Source organism: Sinohyriopsis cumingii, chromosome 17, assembly GCF_028554795.1.
Source record: "Sinohyriopsis cumingii isolate HCF-2022 chromosome 17, ASM2855479v2, whole genome shotgun sequence".
In the NCBI taxonomy this organism is placed as follows: Eukaryota; Metazoa; Mollusca; class Bivalvia; order Unionida; family Unionidae; genus Sinohyriopsis; species Sinohyriopsis cumingii.
The window spans coordinates 32,836,391-32,857,526 of record NC_142977.1 but is presented as its reverse complement, the minus strand read 5'-3'; the positions used below and the strand labels follow the sequence as shown (position 1 = coordinate 32,857,526).

General features: G+C 36.3%; 1 protein-coding gene across 1 annotated transcript in view; it reads right to left on the bottom strand.

Annotated features, from left to right (window-relative positions):
- LOC149778380 (uncharacterized) overlaps positions 1–21,136 on the bottom strand; it is an 81,774-nt gene that overhangs the window by 33,343 nt on the left and 27,295 nt on the right. Inside the window, exons 5-11 of the mRNA XM_089939208.1 lie at positions 17,285–17,384; positions 15,181–15,288; positions 11,244–11,357; positions 6,319–6,429; positions 5,102–5,212; positions 3,496–3,609; positions 1,495–1,608 (exon numbers count right to left, since the gene is read on the bottom strand). Coding sequence (XP_089795334.1) covers positions 1,495–1,608; positions 3,496–3,609; positions 5,102–5,212; positions 6,319–6,429; positions 11,244–11,357; positions 15,181–15,288; positions 17,285–17,384 — 772 coding nt within the window. The remainder of the gene's footprint in view (positions 1–1,494; positions 1,609–3,495; positions 3,610–5,101; positions 5,213–6,318; positions 6,430–11,243; positions 11,358–15,180; positions 15,289–17,284; positions 17,385–21,136) is intronic.

Sequence of the window (21,136 nt, the reverse complement as noted above, 5' to 3'; positions counted from 1 at the left end):
ACAAAACATACACCAGAGAGGATTTTCAAAAAAAGAGACAGTGAAAGAAAGAAAATTGACGGCTGTGATGTTTTATGGCATTTTCTTTATGATTCAGAAAAGAGAATATTGTCTTCCTAGAATTCTCCACCAAAGGTAACGATGGAGATGTTGGTGAAAGTAGCACTACTGGTACTGGCCAACAGTTCATGCAAAGACGACAGAAATCAGCTAAACCAGATGAATGTCATCCTCGTCGGGAAGCACTACATTTGCATTCGTAGGCGTAATGCGTAATGCTGTCATTTCTCGTATCCACAGCAGGTTCATCCCCAATCCAAGGTCTTCTTAGTTTTCGACATACTCAAACTCTGTCGCAATGATAAATTGCGTACGAACGCTGTCCCGCCTATATACTGAACTTGAGGTCATGCGTCTGCTCTCTTTGGATTGGAAGAGTGATCCCGCTGTGACTGAATTTTGTAACGCGTATTTGGATTAGTGAAACATATCAAATGCTTTCGATGAGGTATTAGACTATATATGCAAGTGTCTTCTCCCAGTGTTTCACCTGTTCTCAGCACCAGTCAGATGTATACCATGCTGGATAGCATAGTTGCATCAACACGAGCTTCGGGGATGCTATTTAACCTGGACCATCTGATGCATGACAAAGCATCATGGGCCATTTCCAGACTCGGTAGCATAGCCCTGTGGAAGAGAAGAATCTTTGTGGACAGAAAAGGACTGTTTGAAGAGGGTCTTGCTGCATGGATCACTCTGCGAATGAGTATGAGAAGAAGACCAGAGAGATGCCAATTATGTTAACACACTTTGATTAACAAACTAAACGGACCTTTTTCTGAGCTATCCATATCTCTAGAAAAGAGAGATACTAATCATTCATTGTCATATGTGTTTGTCTCTGTTTTGTATATGTGTTTGTCTCTGTTTTGTATATGTGTTTGTCTCTGTTTTGAATATGTGCTTGTCTGTTTTGTATATGTGTCTGTCTCTTTTTCTTTACGTCTGTGTTATATACAACAATTATAACTTCAAACCATCAACCGTTTTACCCTTAACCATTTTCACATTACTATTTCATTCGAGGTTACAAAACTGTTTGAGGCCATAAATTCTTAGACTCCATAGGAAATAGCACTATGGTCTCAGACTTACGACATAATGCTTCTTTCCTGTTTGAGGCTATAAACAGTGAGACTCTAATACCATTCTCATATTAAACCTATGGACTAATTTAACATAGGATTTCCCAACTGAGGCCATAGAGGTTTTGGCGTGCTAACCTATGGACGCATATATAAATACCATTTGCGACCAAATACGCTCATACAACTACTATTACATCTCTTGTAATTGTCCTTGAAGTTGGTATTTTTTTCTATATTTCTTTTCTAGTTTATTTTTAAAATAACTTACAAACTTGTCAGTGAATCCCGAAAATATTTTTTTCTGTATTTCTTTTCTAGTCTATTTTTAAAATAACTTTCTTACCTACTTGGCAGTGAATCCCAGAAAATCCATGTGGGCATGAGCATTTATACCCACTGATCATGTCGAGACAGATACCATGGTTTTGGCACGGGTTGCTCGAGCATTCGTCTATATCTACCAAGGAAATACTGTATTAGATTGGATAAGAATTAAAAAGTATTCAGATTCTTTTTTGCGTTCATTAAGTTTTTGTGCTGTTTGTGCAACCGAATGGACAAAGGACTACTGAATTTATGATTGTCAATAAAAAAAACTTGGCGTTTCAAGAAATAACTTAAAACATATTTTAGACCAAATTGCCTCCTTGTGTACTATAAGCAATCTAATCTTACCATTCGCAACTGTTTTAACGCATGTAACTTGAAATATTACGTGGTTTCAAATACTTCAATAGCAGGCCGGTGTGACCCGGTTTTGCAAATTTCAATTATAAGGAGCCTTACGGGATCTTTTTAACACAAAGTGCAATAACTAGATAGGTTTAGATGTTTAATATTCACTCAAGCTAGGGCTTAAAGCGACTGCCCTTTGCATAGAACAGACTGGTAGTTTTACACCAGTGCGATAGTTTATCAAAACCAAACAACAGAGACAAAGTGATGGCTCATTAACAGTATAAATGCCTCCCTTTACAGCTACGACCAGAACAGACCCAAGTCATATGAGTCAGCCTGATAATCAGGATCAGATATGTATACTGTTTCTAATATTATCATATGTGACCATTTAAAAGTCCTTTAAACTAAACCTCGCTAGACACTCAACATTAAGAGGTCAGTGTTAGGACTGGTCGGCCTAGTATCAGGATAATGTGACCGGGTGAAACATGATGCAACATGTTTGCGGCATGATTCCCCAGTGCTTGATATCACTATAAACTGCCACAACACAGACGTTGTAGCGATATGACAGAACAATTGTTAAAACTAAGTTAAAAATCCAAATAGCACACACACGCACACGCACACACACACACACACACCTTTAGGCAAAAACTATTATATACATCAACACTTTTTGACTAATGATGATCAATGTTTATGCAATATCTTGGAGGGAAATATTTGGCAGTTATATGACGGCAACAAACAGCTAAAAGCGTTGGCTGGGAGACCCTTGCAAACACAGTTACCTTCAAGCGTTTCAGAATCCAAATCTTCTCTCGTGACCCAGCAACGGCTACAAGTAAAACCCTGTAATGGCCGTTCTAATCCGTTTGTATTTTATCGCTGTCATTATATATCATGTAGTTTTCCTTGAAGTTGATTTGCTACTTTCTGTATTTATATGTTTTTAAAGTACATTTCTTATCTGCTTCACAGCGAATCCCATAAAATCAATATTGTCATGAGCCGTCATACCCAATGATCATGTCAATGCAGGTACCAAGGTTTTGCAACGGGTTACTCGTACATTCGTCTATATATACCAAGGTTTTGGCACGGGTTACTCGTACATTCGTCTATATATATATATATATATATATATATATATATATATATATATATATATATATATATATATATATATACCAAGGTTTTGGCACGGGTTACTCGTACATTCCTCTGTATATACCAAGGAGATACAGCGTGATACACTAATTTGATGGGAAAAGAAATAAAAATTATTCAGATTTTTATTTGGAGTTCATTACCTTTTTGATGATGTTTCTGAAACTGCGTTTGGTTTATCTGAACTTCTTTTGCAGTTTATCTGGTGTATTGATACGCATGTTATATTCAAAAGCTGACGCGCCTAATCGAAAATTTGTATTACGCATAACACGTTTATTTTTTTCGCTTAGCACTTTAGTACCGTTTGGTTGTTGTAATACAGTGTATTATCAACAGAGAAACGGAAATCGAGCACCATAACTGTATTTAGCTCTATATGGATCATTTGACCTTACCTCACGAAGTTTTATTTAATTAATTGATGGACAGAATAGTTTTAATCGTGAAAATTACATGAGAGAGAGAGAGAGAGAGAGAGTGAGTATACCTGTCTCGCAGTTTATTCCTTTAAACCCTGCCTTGCAGCCACAACCGTATTCCCCAACCAAATCAACACAGACGCCCCCATGTTGACAAGGGGAACTTGCACATTCGTCTACCTCTAAAATAATCAGAGTAGAGTTTAACCCTGCATATATGTAAGCAATGAATTAACTTTTTAATATTTTTTTATTCCGCTAATGCAATAACTGTACGACATAGAAAAGTCCAACCTGTGTGCTTCAAAATAATTCTTCGCTAATTGCGATTAGAAATGGATCGCTGTCATTACAAAATTGTTGGAGCGAAAGAAAGTCTAGTCCCAAAAATCGTCCGGTTTTGTTTGGAATTTAAAATATATAAAAATAATTAAACTTGGATTATAACTGCATTCTATACAACTTTTAAATTTCTAGAACGTGTTAATGATGGAAATAAAAGAATTGTGACTGAAAAATATGTATAGTCGAATGAACACTGATTAACACCTCGATAAGTTTAAAATGCAGTCGCCGAAGGTAAATGCCATCGAGCTAGCTGTATTTTATTGCAGCCCACTGTGAATCCATAATCACATTCCTCCTAATGTATCTGCAGGATGGCAAGTAGTATAATGATCCGGCAATTAGATGTCTGTCCGTGATGTTCGCCATATATATTCTATCTATTATATTCGCTGTGAATATTCTGTCCGTGATGTTCACTGTAACTATTCTGTCTTTGATGATCGCTGTGAATATTTTGTCTGTGATCGCTTTGACTATTCTGTCTGTGATGTTCGTAGTAACTATTCTGTCGGTGATTTTAGATGTGACTGTTCTGTCTGTGTTGTTCGCTGTGACTATTCTGTCTGTTATGTTCGCCATAAATATTATGTATGTGATGTTCACAATGACTGTTCTATCTGTGAAGTTTGCTGTGACTATTCTGTCTCTGATGTTCGCTGTGACTGTTCTGTCTGTGATTTTCGCCGTGACTGTTCTGTCTGTGATGTTCGCTGTGACTATTATGTCTGTTATGTTCGCCATAAATAGTCTGTATGTGATGTTCACAATAACTGTTCTGTCTGTGATGTTCGCTGTGACTGTTCTGTCTGTGATGTTCGCTGTGATAATTCTGTCTGTTATGTTTGCCATATCTATTCTGTCTGTTATGTTTGCCATATCTATTCGGTTATGTTCGCCATAAATAGTATGTCTGTGATGTTCGCAATGACTGTTCTATATGTGATGTTCGCTGTGACTGTTCTGTCTGTGATGTTCGCTGTGACTATTCCTTTCTGCGAAGTTCGCTGGGACTATTCTATGAGTGATGTTTGCTGTGACTATTCTGTCTGTAAATGTTCGCTGTGACTATTCTGTATGTGATCGTATGACTATTCTGTCTGTGATGTTCTTAGTAACTATTCTGTCGGTGATGTTCGCTGTGACTGTTCTGTCTGTGGTGTTCGCTATGACTATTCTGTCTGTTATGTTCGCCATGACTATTCATTTCCAAAAGAATAATGCAGACCCTGTTCTGCCTCTGAATTATATGACAGCAAATTTAAGTATCTACTGTATAAAAGTAATTAAAACGGTGATTGCATTGCGTTTAGTTTGTGTTTTACGTACGCTTTTCACATCGTTGACCCGTGTAACCTCGATTGCAGTGGCAAATGAACGTATTGACCATGTCTTCACATCGACCATTCACACAGGGGCTACTGGAACACTCATTTATATCTGAGAAAATAAACTGCTTACTAGTATATATTACACAAAAAGATGTTGCTTGAGGCATTTGATTATTCCTTTACCACCACCACCACCCCCAACACACACGCAAACACACCCGTATGTGCGCGCATAAAACTTTAACATTTCCCTTCTAGAGTGTCTTGTGACTTACACGTAGAGATACAAGTTGTAATGTTTAAAGACGTACATGTCTTTTATAATAAAAAAATCATTCATCATCTACAGCTAAAACTATGTATCTTTTACTAAATCAGATGATACATTCTTGAGTTTTACTGGTTGACTACAATGATCTACTTTATGACAGCATTAATTTCCTCTTATAAACGGTATACAGTATTTAACATTAGAAATTATACCCTTTCCAAGCGGCACTATATCCAAGCACCGACGTTTTATTACATCATGTGACGTCATGTGATGTTCTAAATTTAGTATCGTTTTCTCCCTTAGGAATTGTTTTCCAACTGTGATTTATGGTGAGACCATATCCCTCACGTAAGGGGAAAAATAGAATAACCGTTTATTTCTTCTGCTGCAAAAGCTATAACGCACCATAGATCTTTAATCTCATTCGTCTCAAAATTAAGCGCTTCATATAAGAACTGTGACAGCTGATAATATGCAAGGGGAATTCTGAGCTGTTATCACACTGCTCAGGCAATATGTAATTTAGACAATGACATTTAGTAATTAAATTTAGAAAATAATGTTTAATAATATAAGTTAGACAATGATATTTAATAATAACATTTTTTTTAAACTTTATTTTTGTTTGTGTTTATTACGACGACTAGATTGCTGTTTTCTTTCTTTATATGTTGAGTTACTGACTATAGAAGACCTTCAGTGGTTTACACCTTAATCATTCAAATGAATACAGTTTTAGCTACAGTCACTTGGAGTAAATGCTGCCTATGTATTATGAATTTTCTGTATACACAACTGTTGTAGCCTATCGTATTTCTAAGAAATAAGAAACTTCTTGGCTAAAATAATTAAGCTATGCGACCATTATTGTCAGTGGTGTTTTATTTAATGAAATATACCTTCTGTAGTTTTTGAGAATATCTGAATTGCAAATTACCTACCTATATCACAAATGTGTCCGGTATATCCAGGATTGCATGAGCAGGAAAAGCTATTGATCCGATCAGAACAGTTTCCATGCATACACGGATTGTTGAGACATTCATTCACGTCTTAGTAAAATAATGACAAAGAAATTATATCAGACAAGATCATTTCAGTTGGATATGAAGTTTGTGAAAACACAGCATGCCAGATATCTCTTTGTGATAATACAGCATGCCAGATATCTTCTTTGTGATAATACAGCATGCCAGATATCTACTTTGTGCTAATAAAGCATGCCAGATATCTACTTTGTGATAATACAGCATGCCATACATCTATTTTCTGATAATAAAGCATGCCAGATATCTAATTTGTGATAATAAAGAATGTCATATATCTACTTTAGCTGTATGTGTTTCTCTTGCATTATTACTATTAGTTATTTTCACCCTTTCATTCAATTTATTTGCCAAGCGAGGTAACAAAACCATCAGATCTACTTCCGCACGTCGTATGTCATATACTGTTTCTCTTTCGTAAGATAGAGTCTTCTGCGTGTTTTAAAATTGTATTTTTACTTATTCATATCTGTTATTTCAAATTATATGACAATTACTTATACATATATGAATTTGTAGCTCAGTAATTTATTGTTTAAATTGTTGAAGTTTTAACGTATTTAATGGAACAAACAGTAATTTCGTCAAGTTCGATGATTAACACTTATGTACCGTAGTATAACATGTCTTTTTCTGATGAGTTAACCTTACCCCAATCACTCTAAAAGGTATACCATTTTAGACATCAACGACATGGCGTTCTAATTAAAGACACTTTCCTTGAATCCAGTATACATTTGGTGTGAGATCTGAGGTTACGTCAATTCCCCATTTACCGTGTCTAATTACTGCACGGCCGTGTGTAAAGCATCTTGAGTATGTTCACTGACATAACATGCAGAAAAACGACATGAAAACCTGGGGGAAGGTGTAACTGGCTTTCATTTTCTTTGCAGATTAGACACTCTTCGATTTGTATAGAACAGTCAAGGTCTACAGGACACTGGAAGGTAGGGCGTCCAATAGACCACAAATGCAGGAAACGCAATGCTAATGTACATTTAACATTATCATAGTGGAGAAAAACCTTGCATGAGTCAAGTAGGTATTTTATTTAGGGCATTAATTTATTTGTAATGTGAGCTGCGGAGATTAAAACTAGAACTGTACAGTGCTAATGTTGTTGCGATATGATATGCATCTCAGTACAGTGGTTGCGATATGATATGCATCTCGGTACAGAAACTTCCGTATGATATGCATCTCGGTACAGAGGTTTCCATGTTATGTGCATCTCGGTACAGAAGTTGCGATATGATATGCATCTCGGTACAGAGGTTTCCATACGATATGCATCTCGGTGCAGAGGTTTCGATACAATATGCATCTCGGTACAGAGGTTTCCATATGATATGCATCTCGGTACAGAAGTTTCGATATGATATGCATATCGGTACAGAGGTTTCCATACGATATGCATCTCAGTACAGAGGTTTCCATATAATATGCATCTCGGTACAGAGGTTTCCATATGATATGCATATCGGTACAGAGGTTTCCATGTGATATGCATATCGGTACAGAAGTTGCGATATGATATGCATCTCGGTACAGAGGTTTCCATACGATATGCATCTCGGTACAGAGATTTCCATATGATATGCATCTTGGTACTGAAGTTGCGATATATATAGAATCTATGTTGGGGTTTGGGCCGAGACAAGGAAATCTCAGTCAAGGGTTTATATTATTTGTCTCCCCACGAGGCTTGCCCGAGTGGGGAGACATATAATATAAACCCGCGACTGAGATTTCCTTGTCTCGGTCCAAACCTCAACGTAGATTATTTTTCTCAACCAATATTTACTTTTAAAGTAAAACGAATTCTGCACTAGTGTTCACGTCCAATGTTTACATGCGGCGCATTAATATAAATATGTTAATGAGGGCTGTGGTGTGACCGTTGCGTCCGAAGTACACAGTTTATACGCGTGAGCAAAGAAAAATAAAAACATAAAACGTCACATAATAATGACGTATTATCACATTTAATATATGGCTGTTATATGAAACTGACAATAAATAATTCATGTTTATTACAAGAAACTGTTTGATTTTCATCAGTTCCAATTTTGAAAAGTTATATTGTAAATGATAAAACGATATTGGCTAGTCAGCTCTACTCTAGTTATAATTGGTACAAGCTGTAACGAAGAGTAACAGCTTTCTTTAGATTATTCATAGGAAACTATCGTATATAACTATTCTTTTCTTTGGAGTAGGTGAAACTGTGTGTGACATACCTGTGTTGTCCTAAATATTGATTGTAAAACTACCTCTGTGTATAATAATAGGCCCTCCAAAAACGGGCTCTAGCGGATAACCATGTGCTAAACTTTCAAGTTCACGGATTCTTTGAAGATTTATTTTCCTGTCCTGGAAATATGGCAAGTGCTACAATGAAATTTGCTTATGGAATTATGTGCTGACGGATAAATGATTCCTTCTGGCTGGTAAATGTATTATTTGTCATTAAATATTGTAGGTATATTTTTTATTCAACCGTTGCACAATGGAGATGCATAACAAAATTAGAAAAAAAGCATGTTTTATATAAGACTTTTCTGGCTGTTACTAAGTTTTCAGTAGTTGTTAAGAGAGTTGGGAGGCAATGAAGTGTATAGGTCTATAGTCTATATGCATCGAGCAGTGTTTCCTATTATATTGTTCATTTCACACAGCATTGAGAATTTTATCCTATCTGTAGCACAGTCATTTTCAGGTCAGCGTCATTAAATGTAGCTAACAGTATATACTTTGTTTCACACGAAGTATTTAAAATTAGTTAAGTAGCTTTAGCTACATTTAATGACGCTGATTTAAAACTGTACTGAGTTAGGACTGCATATAGGATAGAATTGACCATGCTGTGTGGAACGAACAAGCATAATACCAAAAAGCTCGATATCATATGCGTTAGTCTTTGTCTCTCTCTAAATGTTTTTGTAAGGTGTGTTCTCAAACATGGATTTAAGTTAAGTTACTATATTTTTGTTATATATTTGTTGCTGTTGTTGTTGTTGTTTGATTTTAGTACAACTACGTCAGGCACAGCAGAAGACAAGAAGGGTTTCTTTTTTAAAAGTAGTTCTGAGCGCGTGGACACCTTGACTGAGACGATTGGTCTGAGATGACTAGACTAAGACAGGAAAAGTAAGGTTAGCAAAACAAGCAGATTTCTCTGTCGCATGGGTGAGAAGATATGCATCTCGGTACAGAGGTTTCGATACGATATGCATCTCGGTACAGAGGTTTCCATATGATATGCATCTCGGTACAGAGGTTGCGATATGATACGCATCTCGGTACAGAGGTTTCCATATGATATGCATCTCGGTACAGAAGTTTCGATATGATATGCATCTCGGTACAGAGGTTTCCATATGATATGCATCTCGGTACAGAGGTTTCCATATGATATGCATCTCGGTACAGAAGTTTCGATATGATATGCATCTCGGTACAGAGGTTTCCATATGATACGCATCTCGGTACAGAGGTTGCGATATGATACGCATCTCGGTACAGAAGTTTCGATATGATATGCATCTCGGTACAGAGGTTTCGATATGATATGCATCTCGGTACAGAGGTTTCCATATGATACGCATCTCGGTACAGAGGTTTCCATATGATATGCATCTCGGTACAGAGGTTTCCATATGATACGCATCTCGGTACAGAGGTTGCGATATGATACGCATCTCGGTACAGAAGTTTCGATATGATATGCATCTCGGTACAGAGGTTTCCATATGATACGCATCTCGGTACAGAGGTTTCGATATGATACGCATCTCGGTACAGAAGTTTCGATATGATATGCATCTCGGTACAGAGGTTTCGATATGATATGCACCTCGGTACAGAAGTTTCGATATGATATGCATCTCGGTACAGAGGTTTCCATATGATATGCATCTCGGTACAGAGGTTTCCATATGATATGCATCTCGGTACAGAAGTTTCGATATGATATGCATCTCGGTACAGAGGTTTCCATATGATACGCATCTCGGTACAGAGGTTGCGATATGATACGCATCTCGGTACAGAAGTTTCGATATGATATGCATCTCGGTACAGAGGTTTCGATATGATATGCATCTCGGTACAGAGGTTTCCATATGATACGCATCTCGGTACAGAGGTTTCCATATGATATGCATCTCGGTACAGAGGTTTCCATATGATACGCATCTCGGTACAGAGGTTGCGATATGATACGCATCTCGGTACAGAAGTTTCGATATGATATGCATCTCGGTACAGAGGTTTCCATATGATACGCATCTCGGTACAGAGGTTTCGATATGATACGCATCTCGGTACAGAAGTTTCGATATGATATGCATCTCGGTACAGAGGTTTCGATATGATATGCACCTCGGTACAGAAGTTTCGATATGATATGCATCTCGGTACAGAGGTTTCCATATGATATGCATCTCGGTACAGAGGTTTCCATATGATATGCATCTCGGTACAGAAGTTTCGATATGATATGCATCTCGGTACAGAGGTTTCCGTACGATACTTTTTGTGATATGTAATCTTATAAATAGTTTGTGATGAGTTTGGCTTTATCAATGGTCTATTTCATCGTTAAAAAAATCCCTCAAATGTAATCGGTCTACAAATCCAATAGCTTGAAATATGTGGAAACGTGTGTTTGTGTATGTGATTAGGATTTTTAACGTAGCTTTAAAAAATGTTCAGTCATATCGCGGAAAAGTACAAAATTACATAAATAACATTTGTATCGCGAGTAGATCGATATCATATCGCCATGAAAACAATAGATCGCAGAAAATGTATACCTGTCTCGCAGTTGTATCCAGTAAAACCGGGCAGACATCGGCAGCGGTAACCGTTGACAAAATTTTGACACGTTCCAAAATTTTGACATGGGTTGCTGGCACAGTTGTCAATTTCTGTAATATTACCAAGTCATGTATTGTTCAAGCAAATATATTTTATGTCGCTATACTTTATGTTGTTGGTTTATATTTTAAAAAAATCATTTTAAACTGATACATTCTCGAGTTTCTCTGTTCTCTTTTAGACACCATTAAAATAGGGACTGCAACATTCTCTATTATACATATTAAATAACTTTAGGATCTTCAAAAGCCACACCTGTTTTCATAATAATTCCTTACGGTTTATCAAACTCAGGATTTTCATAAATTGCAGAATCACATTTATCACCTTTGGTTTTGACTGAGATAAAGAATTATAATGTAACGGCTAACAGATGAATCAATAATAATAATAATAATAATAAATGTACGCCAAAGATTTACTTTATCAAGTCGATCCTGGTAGCGGCGCCTTTCAACTCTAGATTAGTATATATTGTCGCATATTTAGATTGAGAATGTCCTTGCAAGCACCTTTAGCATCTTTATTTTTAACATAATTATTTTACTGAAATATATTTGCGCTGCGTCATTTCACCAGTGAGACTTTTTTTCCCAGCAAAATGTCTTGCGCATGCGTTAGAAGCTGTAACAACCCAAGAGGCTAGACACATCTCAGAGATGATGTGGATAAAGTTTCTCAGAAAAAAAGACCAATCAAAACATGTTTCGAATAAAGAAAATTCTGTTTATCAAAGTTGGAAAGCCGAATGACAGATTATGATGAGATGCATGTTATAATTGGTCCCTATAAATTGAAAGGCTCATGACAAGTGTTACAAGAGAGAAAAGACGAGATAAGACTGCGGAGATTGCTTATTTGGTTGGCGATTCTGCAAAAAGTGTAAATGTGTCAGAACAAAAATTAATTTCAAATACGTTGACAAAAGATGGAGCTAGTTTTAGTTTTCTAAGAGAATAGTAAATAAGTTCAGTCACAGGCTTAGCTGTGGTAATGAGATTTAGAAATGACGTTATGTCACACTATTATGAAGTCCCACACCTACAAATGAAGGAAATATACGGAGGACTCGTGGTACATCCAATCGATGCTTCCGACACAGACACTGAGTAATTCACAATGCATTTATCCGATTCTGATGTCCTGGGGTTTGCTCTCAGAACCTATTCCAATGGTATGCAAATATACGATTATTGTCTCGGGAACTGGATAACTTAGGCATTATATTCCAATAGATCCCATATACAATTAACAATGGTTTTTGCAGGACAAACACCTCCTGCTTTTCCTGTCCTTTTTGAATGTGACATAATCGGTGTGATTGCCGGTAAGGGTAAACTAACATTCTGAAATCTTGTATTCAGAGGACGTAATCAGATCGTTTTCAGAGTTAGTAAAATATATTGAGTTCCCAGAAACCATAGAGAAGCATATATGTCTGCTATAATAACCAAATACAACTTGTTGAAAAGTTTTATAACAATTAAAATGGCGAATGTGAAGCCCTAAGCAACCTATATTAGAACCTCTTTTAACAACAAAGCCAGCAATGACAAAAATGACTTGATGGGCCATTTGGTGGTAAGATGATTGTACCAATCGAATCATTCCAAACCCATGTCACAATGGTTGGCTTCTGGCGGATGGAGAAATAGTACCAAAGAGAATCTGTCTGCTTTCAGTCTCTAAGGTTTTTATTCGACGTATAAAAAGTTAATTCCCAGGAAGTTCAAGTTCGGGAACTTCGCGCTGCTCATGCGGGTTGATATTGTATCGAAATATCCAATCTAATACAGATAGTGATCTGTGTGAAAACATTCTTATGAATTTGGCATCGCTATTGGGGAAGACGACTCCAAGTGTATTTAACCTTATTTTCGTATTATTCATCATTTACCCTGTAATGTAATGGTAGCGGACAGTCTATCCAATCATTATATGCATAACGCCAAGCATGTCAACCTTTTATAAAATTTTTAATTTACTTCTTTGGAATTATGTTTGCAAAAAATGTGTTTTTTAAATTTAGTGCTAAATGTTAGCTCTGGAATAAACTCAAGATGTGCTTCAGCTTTTGGAGGCTACGAAGTAGAGCTTATTCGTATGGACTTCTGATTTCGAGCTCTGATTCTGAACTTGTTGAGAAAAGACCCCAACAATGTTTCTTGAATATCTCATTTTATATTTATGTCAGCAGCTTTATGAACTTATTGCCCCCAGTATCCAAATATAGGACAAGTGGCTGTGTTTATCTGAAGCCAGTCAACCAGAGACTGACACAACCAGGAAAGATGAAGAGTATTAATACGTTGGAACGTCTAAAGCATGACATCTAAGGAGATGAAGTGCACGAATACGTTGGAACGTCTAAAGCATGACATCTAAGGAGATGAAGAGTATCAATACGTTGGAACGTCTAAAGCATGACATCTAAGGAGATGAAGAGCGTGAATACGTTGGAACGTCTAAAGCATGACATCTAAGGAGATGAAGAGCGTGAATACGTTGGAACGTCTAAAGCATGACATCTAAGGAGATGAAGAGTATCAATACGTTGGAACGTCTAAAGCATGACATCTAAGGAGATGAAGAGTATCAATACGTTGGAACGTCTAAAGCATGACATCTAAGGAGATGAAGAGTATCAATACGTTGGAACGTCTAAAGCATGACATCTAAGGAGATGAAGAGTATCAATACGTTGGAACGTCTAAAGCATGACATCTAAGGAGATGAAGAGTATCAATACGTTGGAACGTCTAAAGCATGACATCTAAGGAGATGAAGAGTATCAATATGTTGGAACGTCTAAAGCATGACATCTAAGGAGATGAAGAGTATCAATACGTTGGAACGTCTAAAGCATGACATCTAAGGAGATGAAGAGTATCAATACGTTGGAACGTCTAAAGCATGACATCTAAGGAGATGAAGAGTATCAATACGTTGGAACGTCTAAAGCATGACATCTAAGGAGATGAAGAGCATGAATACGTTGGAACGTCTAAAGCATGACATCTAAGGAGATGAAGAGCATGAATACGTTGGAACGTCTAAAGCATGACATCTAAGGAGATGAAGAGCATGAATACGTTGGAACGTCTAAAGCATGACATCTAAGGAGATGAAGAGTATGATTAAAAAGACTTTAATGTGTGAGGAAGTATAGTCTCCAAAATGAAAATAAAATATAGGTTATACAACGACACTATATCAATACTCTTTATCGTCATCTGTTGTTTTTTATTTCAACCGTCATCTTGGACCCAAAAGGGTTAGAAAATACACGTTGAAAAACTTACACGCGTATTTCAGTCTTTTGTGCAGATCAGCCATGGATTGATTTAAACAGACTGTAGGCTTACAATAAAGATTAAGGAATAATTTGCCTGTAAAGTGTTGAAGACCGCGCTGAAGTAGAAAACAAAAGCATAGGGAAATATATGACATGAATTAGAGTAAATTCAGATTTACTTCTGGAAAAGGGCCTTCCCAAAGGCAACCAATGAAATAATGATGAAAATCAAAGAATATGCAACGGAGGAATATCACAATGTAAGAGAAAGCTAACCGTGGGCAGACAAGTTGTTTGTATGGAACACAGATCAACAGGCCAAAGGAACACCTAAAGACGGCTTCATTTCAGAGAACTAAATAAGGAAAGGGGTTTTAAATGGCAGCACAGGATAATAAGCTGATGTTCAACAAGGTGAAATCAGATGTACATGAAAATCAAGAAGTAATGATCAGTTGATGCAGCAAGCCAACTCAGCACTTAAATTAGATAATAATAATAATGATAATAATAATAATAATATCACTTCTACTACTACTATTATTAATAATAATAGCAACAGCAGCAATAAGTCTTACCTGTTGTACACTGTTCCCCAGTGTAACCGGGTTGGCATGTGCATTTGAAATGTAACTCCATATTTACGCAGGTGGCATTATTCCTGCACGGATTAGACAAGCAAAAATCTGAAAAATATGTTTAATTCTTAACAAGACCTTATAAATAAATAGCCAGTACAAACAAGCCAACCATCCGGGATTATACGAGTGTCAAATATTATATTGAAAAAAGAAATATAAGGACATAAGCATATCAGAAGTAAATTTTATATGTTAGTTAAATAAAATATCATACGATGGTGCATTTTTATTCTTACAAATTTTAATCCAATTAATAATTTCTAGCAATTGCAGAATTACAAATTTCATCATCGTCATTTATTTATATCAACTTCAGAATTTTTTTAATTTTCATTTTAGTTGTCAGTATTCTTTTATGAAAAGACAAAATTAAAAGAGTCTTCAAATTTAATCTTTTATCTTCCAGCCCCTTTGTAAGTTACTGTTTATTTTCCAATAATCCATTGTTATTTACGTTTCATTTTCTTGCAATTTGTTATACGCTAAAATGTTTTAATTGTTCATGTAAAAGTCCGTTGTTTAAAATTAAATTTTATATATTTTACTCGCGTTCATAAAATTTGTCTTATTTGTATGTGTTTTGGTTATAGTTATTCCTTAAATAGTTTGTTATTAATTTGGTTTTCATTATTTATGACAATATATTAGGTATCAGAATAGTTAAATAGTGATGACATCGATGAATACAGCATGTTGATGTCATTTTATCTATGTATTCTATGTTATTCTGTGCATCCTGCGTCTTCTTTACTGTCTCTTCAATATCTTCTTTGTGTCCAGGTGACCTTTATATAAAGGTAACCGTACAACAGTCGTTTCGAGTGAACTGCATCCAGCAGAGATTGATATATATATATATATATATATATATATATATATATATATATATATATATATATATATATATATATATATATATATATATATATATACTAGAGGTTACTTTTTAGGTTACTTCACACTTAAACAATCCTGACGTGTTTCGATATGACTGAAATACACCAAAAAGGCACATGTCCTTCGAGAGCTGAGGGAGTGCCATCTGAGGAGCACTTCGTCACGTGTTTACATGAAAAGGAAAGTTGGTTTGTCTTCCCTTGTTATAGTCAAGACTTACGTGCATTGTTTTTATTGTTGTCTTCGAAAATGTCTCCTCTATCTTGAGAACAAATACAGATAGGAATCAACAAAGTTGTTTTTGTGAAACATACCATGACAAGGTACGTATGCCTGTGACTGAGCCAAAATTATTATTATTAATTACGGACTTTTTTCTGCAGGAAAGGAATGGCACCAGGTGATTGGCCTGAAGCTGCCGCTTAAGTGATAATTAGTAGAAAATCCCTAAATGATGTAGTATTAATGGTAGTTAGTTACAAGCCTTCTCTTTTATTAAATTAACAGTGGACAATGTTATTTTAGTCTTACCAAAGAACGATCAGTTCAAATTATACGATGCTGAACAACTGAATATTTATGGAAGAAATTAATAAATCCACGACCCCAAAACTTATGAGATACTAAACATGTTACTATCAAAGTCTGTAAGAAATAAAGAATATCCTGTCCAGCAGTAATGTTTTCATGGTATTTGCAATTCAGTACAGTTGCGCAATACTGGATGTGGATGGGTGGGTAAGACGGTATTACAATATACTTACCTAACATGATACTAAAAAAAGCCAATCATTACTCATGCAGATCTAATTAGAGTTGAGTATAGTGTTGAGAAATATTTACGTAACAAGATGCGTAATACTTCTGACTTTTAATTGATAATAAAATAATAGCTATTGAATCTACATTTTAAGATTATATAAAAGAATAAAAAGGTGGGACGTCTATTAGTAGAACTGAGGTTAAAACGCAATGGCCTCTGTGGTTACGCATCATCAAACATGCCCGATCCCTGGTGCTTTCTTCACTTGAAAGAACAGGTAACGTCAGCATTAAAACCGTTGGGAGTTTCATGGTACGGTATTTAACAAACAATACTAAGTAAGTAAAGAAAAACAGAAAATGTCGTATCCACGTTTTGTACCTTTCTGGCAGTTTTCAAAGTTGCAGAAGTGATGGTCGCAGCATTGAAAACAAACTTGAAGACCGCTTCTTTTGATGTTTGCACCCGAGAGTTCACATAACTGAAGATATCAAGGAAAGCGATAATTTTCGTAAATATATTATAATATGGAATTAATAGGTAAATTGTTTAATTTTGTTATTAGAGGAAAATTTGACGCTGTTGAGAATTTAACTTAAAGAAGATTTATCTCGTTTACATTTCTCATATAATTAGCTAGATCGTTAAGTGTGACGTCGGGTCTGCACACTCTCGCAAAACAGCAAGTCTTTTACCAAATCAGATCCATCTGCCAAAAATAAATCACGTGACTGAAACGAAATACAGAAAAAGGGTATGGTTAAACTGGGAAGTGAATGAAGTCGTGGTCAGAATATGACGTCATGATTTACCGGTTGTGAAAGAAACTCAAGCATAAGACTAAAACAGATGGACGAAAATACTCTTCTACTCAGAAAATAACAAACAGACAAACAAGCGAAAACAAGAGCTGATCCTTTAGAAAAGTGAAGAAAAAGAAAACATCTATGAAGCATAACAATATACCCGAACTACAAGCTAAATTATATAATCCTCATGTAAACTGGCACCCCATTAAACGCAATGGCCTCTGTGGTTACGCATCATCAAACATGCCCGATACCTGGTGCTTTCTTCACTTAAATGAACAGGTAACGTCAGCATTAAAACCGTTGCGAGTTTCATGGTACGGTATGGTACTGTACTGCAGTCAAGTCACAAACGTTTGATTTCTTGTGGTGGGAGTGGTGTCTTGTGAATAGTATGCCTTCTTATGTGACTTAGGTTTGTCAAGTAAATCGTGCGATGAAATTTACATTTTTGATGTGATAGTGTATGTATTTCATTTTTAAAGAAAATATACATTCAACAAGAGTAATTCCATGTACATGGAGAACAGTCTGGCAGGCTATTTTCCTTAATCTGGAGACTCGTTTTTAAAAGGAAGAATTGAAGTGTTCACTATCATTTGCTGACAAGCTTGACTAGTCCACAAAAGTACAATAGGCCACAAGAACACAGTGAATATTTACGGTAACCATTTATGCAGAGAGTGAGTTGTATGAAAACGATAACATTGTTACTAGTAAATTCATTAAGATTGTCAACGAGATAATAAGGGACGTGAATAAACTTATGGAAATTGCCACATTCAGACGAAAGAAGATAAAAATGAATACTAATAAAAGAAACGGTGTCGTAAAATCGAGGCTGAAGAACATTTAATATGGCAAGAAAATGACATTTCTTAATTAATGTATTAAATAGTGAAAAGTGGCTTTATACCAAATGCTAATGTAACACATGACACAATAAAAATCATCTGGCAGTCCAGCAAGTTATTAATAAAGAAACCCTTTTCACAGGCTTACACTTGCTAGGTTACTAACAAATAAACCCGTAGCCGAGGTTAAATTAAGTAGCTCGACAAAATGCCAACAAAACAAACCGGTAGCCCAGCTTGCATTAGGTAATGCGGCAGGTTACAAAGAAAATAACCTAGTAATTTGGGACAAATTATATAGCCATAATGACTACTGAGACAAGAACCAGGAATCCAGTCTTACATTAGGTAGGCTGACAGCAGCAGAGAGGGCGATTCCTACAACTTTTATAGGGTTCCAAATGCCGAACTAAGCCCTTTATGGAGGGCGAATCCTACAACTTTTAGAAGCCTCCAAACGCCGAAATGACGCTTTATGTAAACGCAATTGTCGCCGTAGTTGCTGCGTTTTGTTGTCGGCGCCCTCTCTGCTGCTTGCGATTAAAAACATTTATTTAACCCGACTCGATACCGTGTCCGAGGATCATGTAAATTTATTGTTATAAATCCGTGCGGGGCTGACTGAGCCTTACTAAATAAATTTCTAAACTTATTTATATCCATATCACCACTGCACCAAGTCTGATGTATATTTCGTAACGTGTGTGTATCAACTCCGTTAAACACAGCAAGAATATTACAGTTATCCCTGATCACTTTAGGAATTTGGGTATATCGTTGGGTTGCCTAAATCACATCTGTGTTTTTGTGCCTGCCGCGTGAAAATATCCTGGCAGGATTTGATTGTTTATCCAACATCACATCGTCGTACACGACCAAATTGTTAATTTTCCCGTCGATATCATCAATACTTGGTACTTCACCAATGTCAGTGATAAATTCAAAAACATCATCACCGTCCTTTAACGATTTTGCACTTTCATTAAACTCTTGTATTACATCATAACAACGCTGATCGTCTACACTCGGTGCTACCAAATACAACTTGTCCCACTTCATCCACTTCATTATTAAATTAAGTAACAACTGCGTCTTACCACTCCCAGATGGGCCAATTATAATCATACGAACAGAGTTTAGTAGTGCTGCGTGATGCTTAACTGGTTCTCGTTTCCTTGTAGCAGAAAAGTCAGTGATCTCCATTAGATATATTATAAAAGAATATGGATTTATATTGTGTGAAATGTAGAGCACGTACTCCAACTGCAGACATAACAACCACTACAACAAAAAATAATCGACAAGCGCTTACAGGCAAGTGTGAACCATGCGGTACAAAGAAATTTAAATTTATCTCCAGTGGCAAGTCAGCGCCAAAACCAAAGCCAAAGTCAAAGCCAGCTAAAAAAAAAAGGAGGTGATATCGCAGCCAAGTTAGGAAAATTACCAGGGGCTCCGTGGGCTAAATACCCAGGAGAAAAACATCTCCCGGGATATAATTACTGTGGTCCTGGAACCCGACTTGATATCAGACTTGATGCCTTAGATCGACCAAACCCGGAGAAGAACCAATAAATGCTATCGATAAAGCGTGTCATGCGCATGATGTGGCTTATAAAAGTAAAAATCTAAAAGATAGGCATCTCGCGGATGTGAAATTAATTCACGTGCTAAATTCTATTACTGATAAATCTTTCAAAGAAAAGTTAGCTAGTTGTTTAATAAAGTCCGCAATGAAATCTAAGCTTGTATTAGGCGCTGGTAATTAATTATAATGGAGTCGATTTATTATTCCCCAAGAGGATACTGGAGAGGAAGCGCAGCAATTAGTAAACTTGCCAGTGCAGCAAAAGTCACACGTGATACTGCAGTAGATTGGTTATCCAAACAAGCAATATAGCAAATTTATCTACCGCGTCCTAGAAAAATTAATTTTGCACATTTTAATGTTAGTGTGCCAAATGAAGTTCATCAGGCTGATATATTATTTCTGCCACATGATACCGTTCGTCGCAAAACATACAAGTACGCGTTAACTGTAGTTGATGTTGCAAGTAAATACAAAGAAGCAGAACCGTTAAGACTAAAACAGCATCTGAGGTTGCTTCTGCGTTTGAACGAATTTATCAACGAGGTGGTCTACGATGGCCAAATCTATTGCAAGTTGATCCTGGCAAAGAATTTCAGGGTGCAGTATCATCAACGATGAAGCAACATAATGTCACTATCAGACGAGGACATGCTGAAATTCATCGTGATCAGGCAATTGTTGAACGATTTAATCGAACACTTGCTGAGCGGTTATTTGGATATCAATACGCGAAGGAGTTCATTCAGGACAAGAGATCGCGCGAATGGGTTGCAAGATTACCAAGCGTGATAGCTGCATTAAATAATGAAATAGCTCGAACAACCAACATGAAACCTATTAATGCAATTACCAAAAAACATATACCCGTACGACGTGATTTTTCAGCACAACCAATACTGGGTGATGTCACTGTGAGATATTTATATGAACCAGGTGAACTTGAAGGTGGTAAAATAAGAGCGACTGATCCTATCTGGAG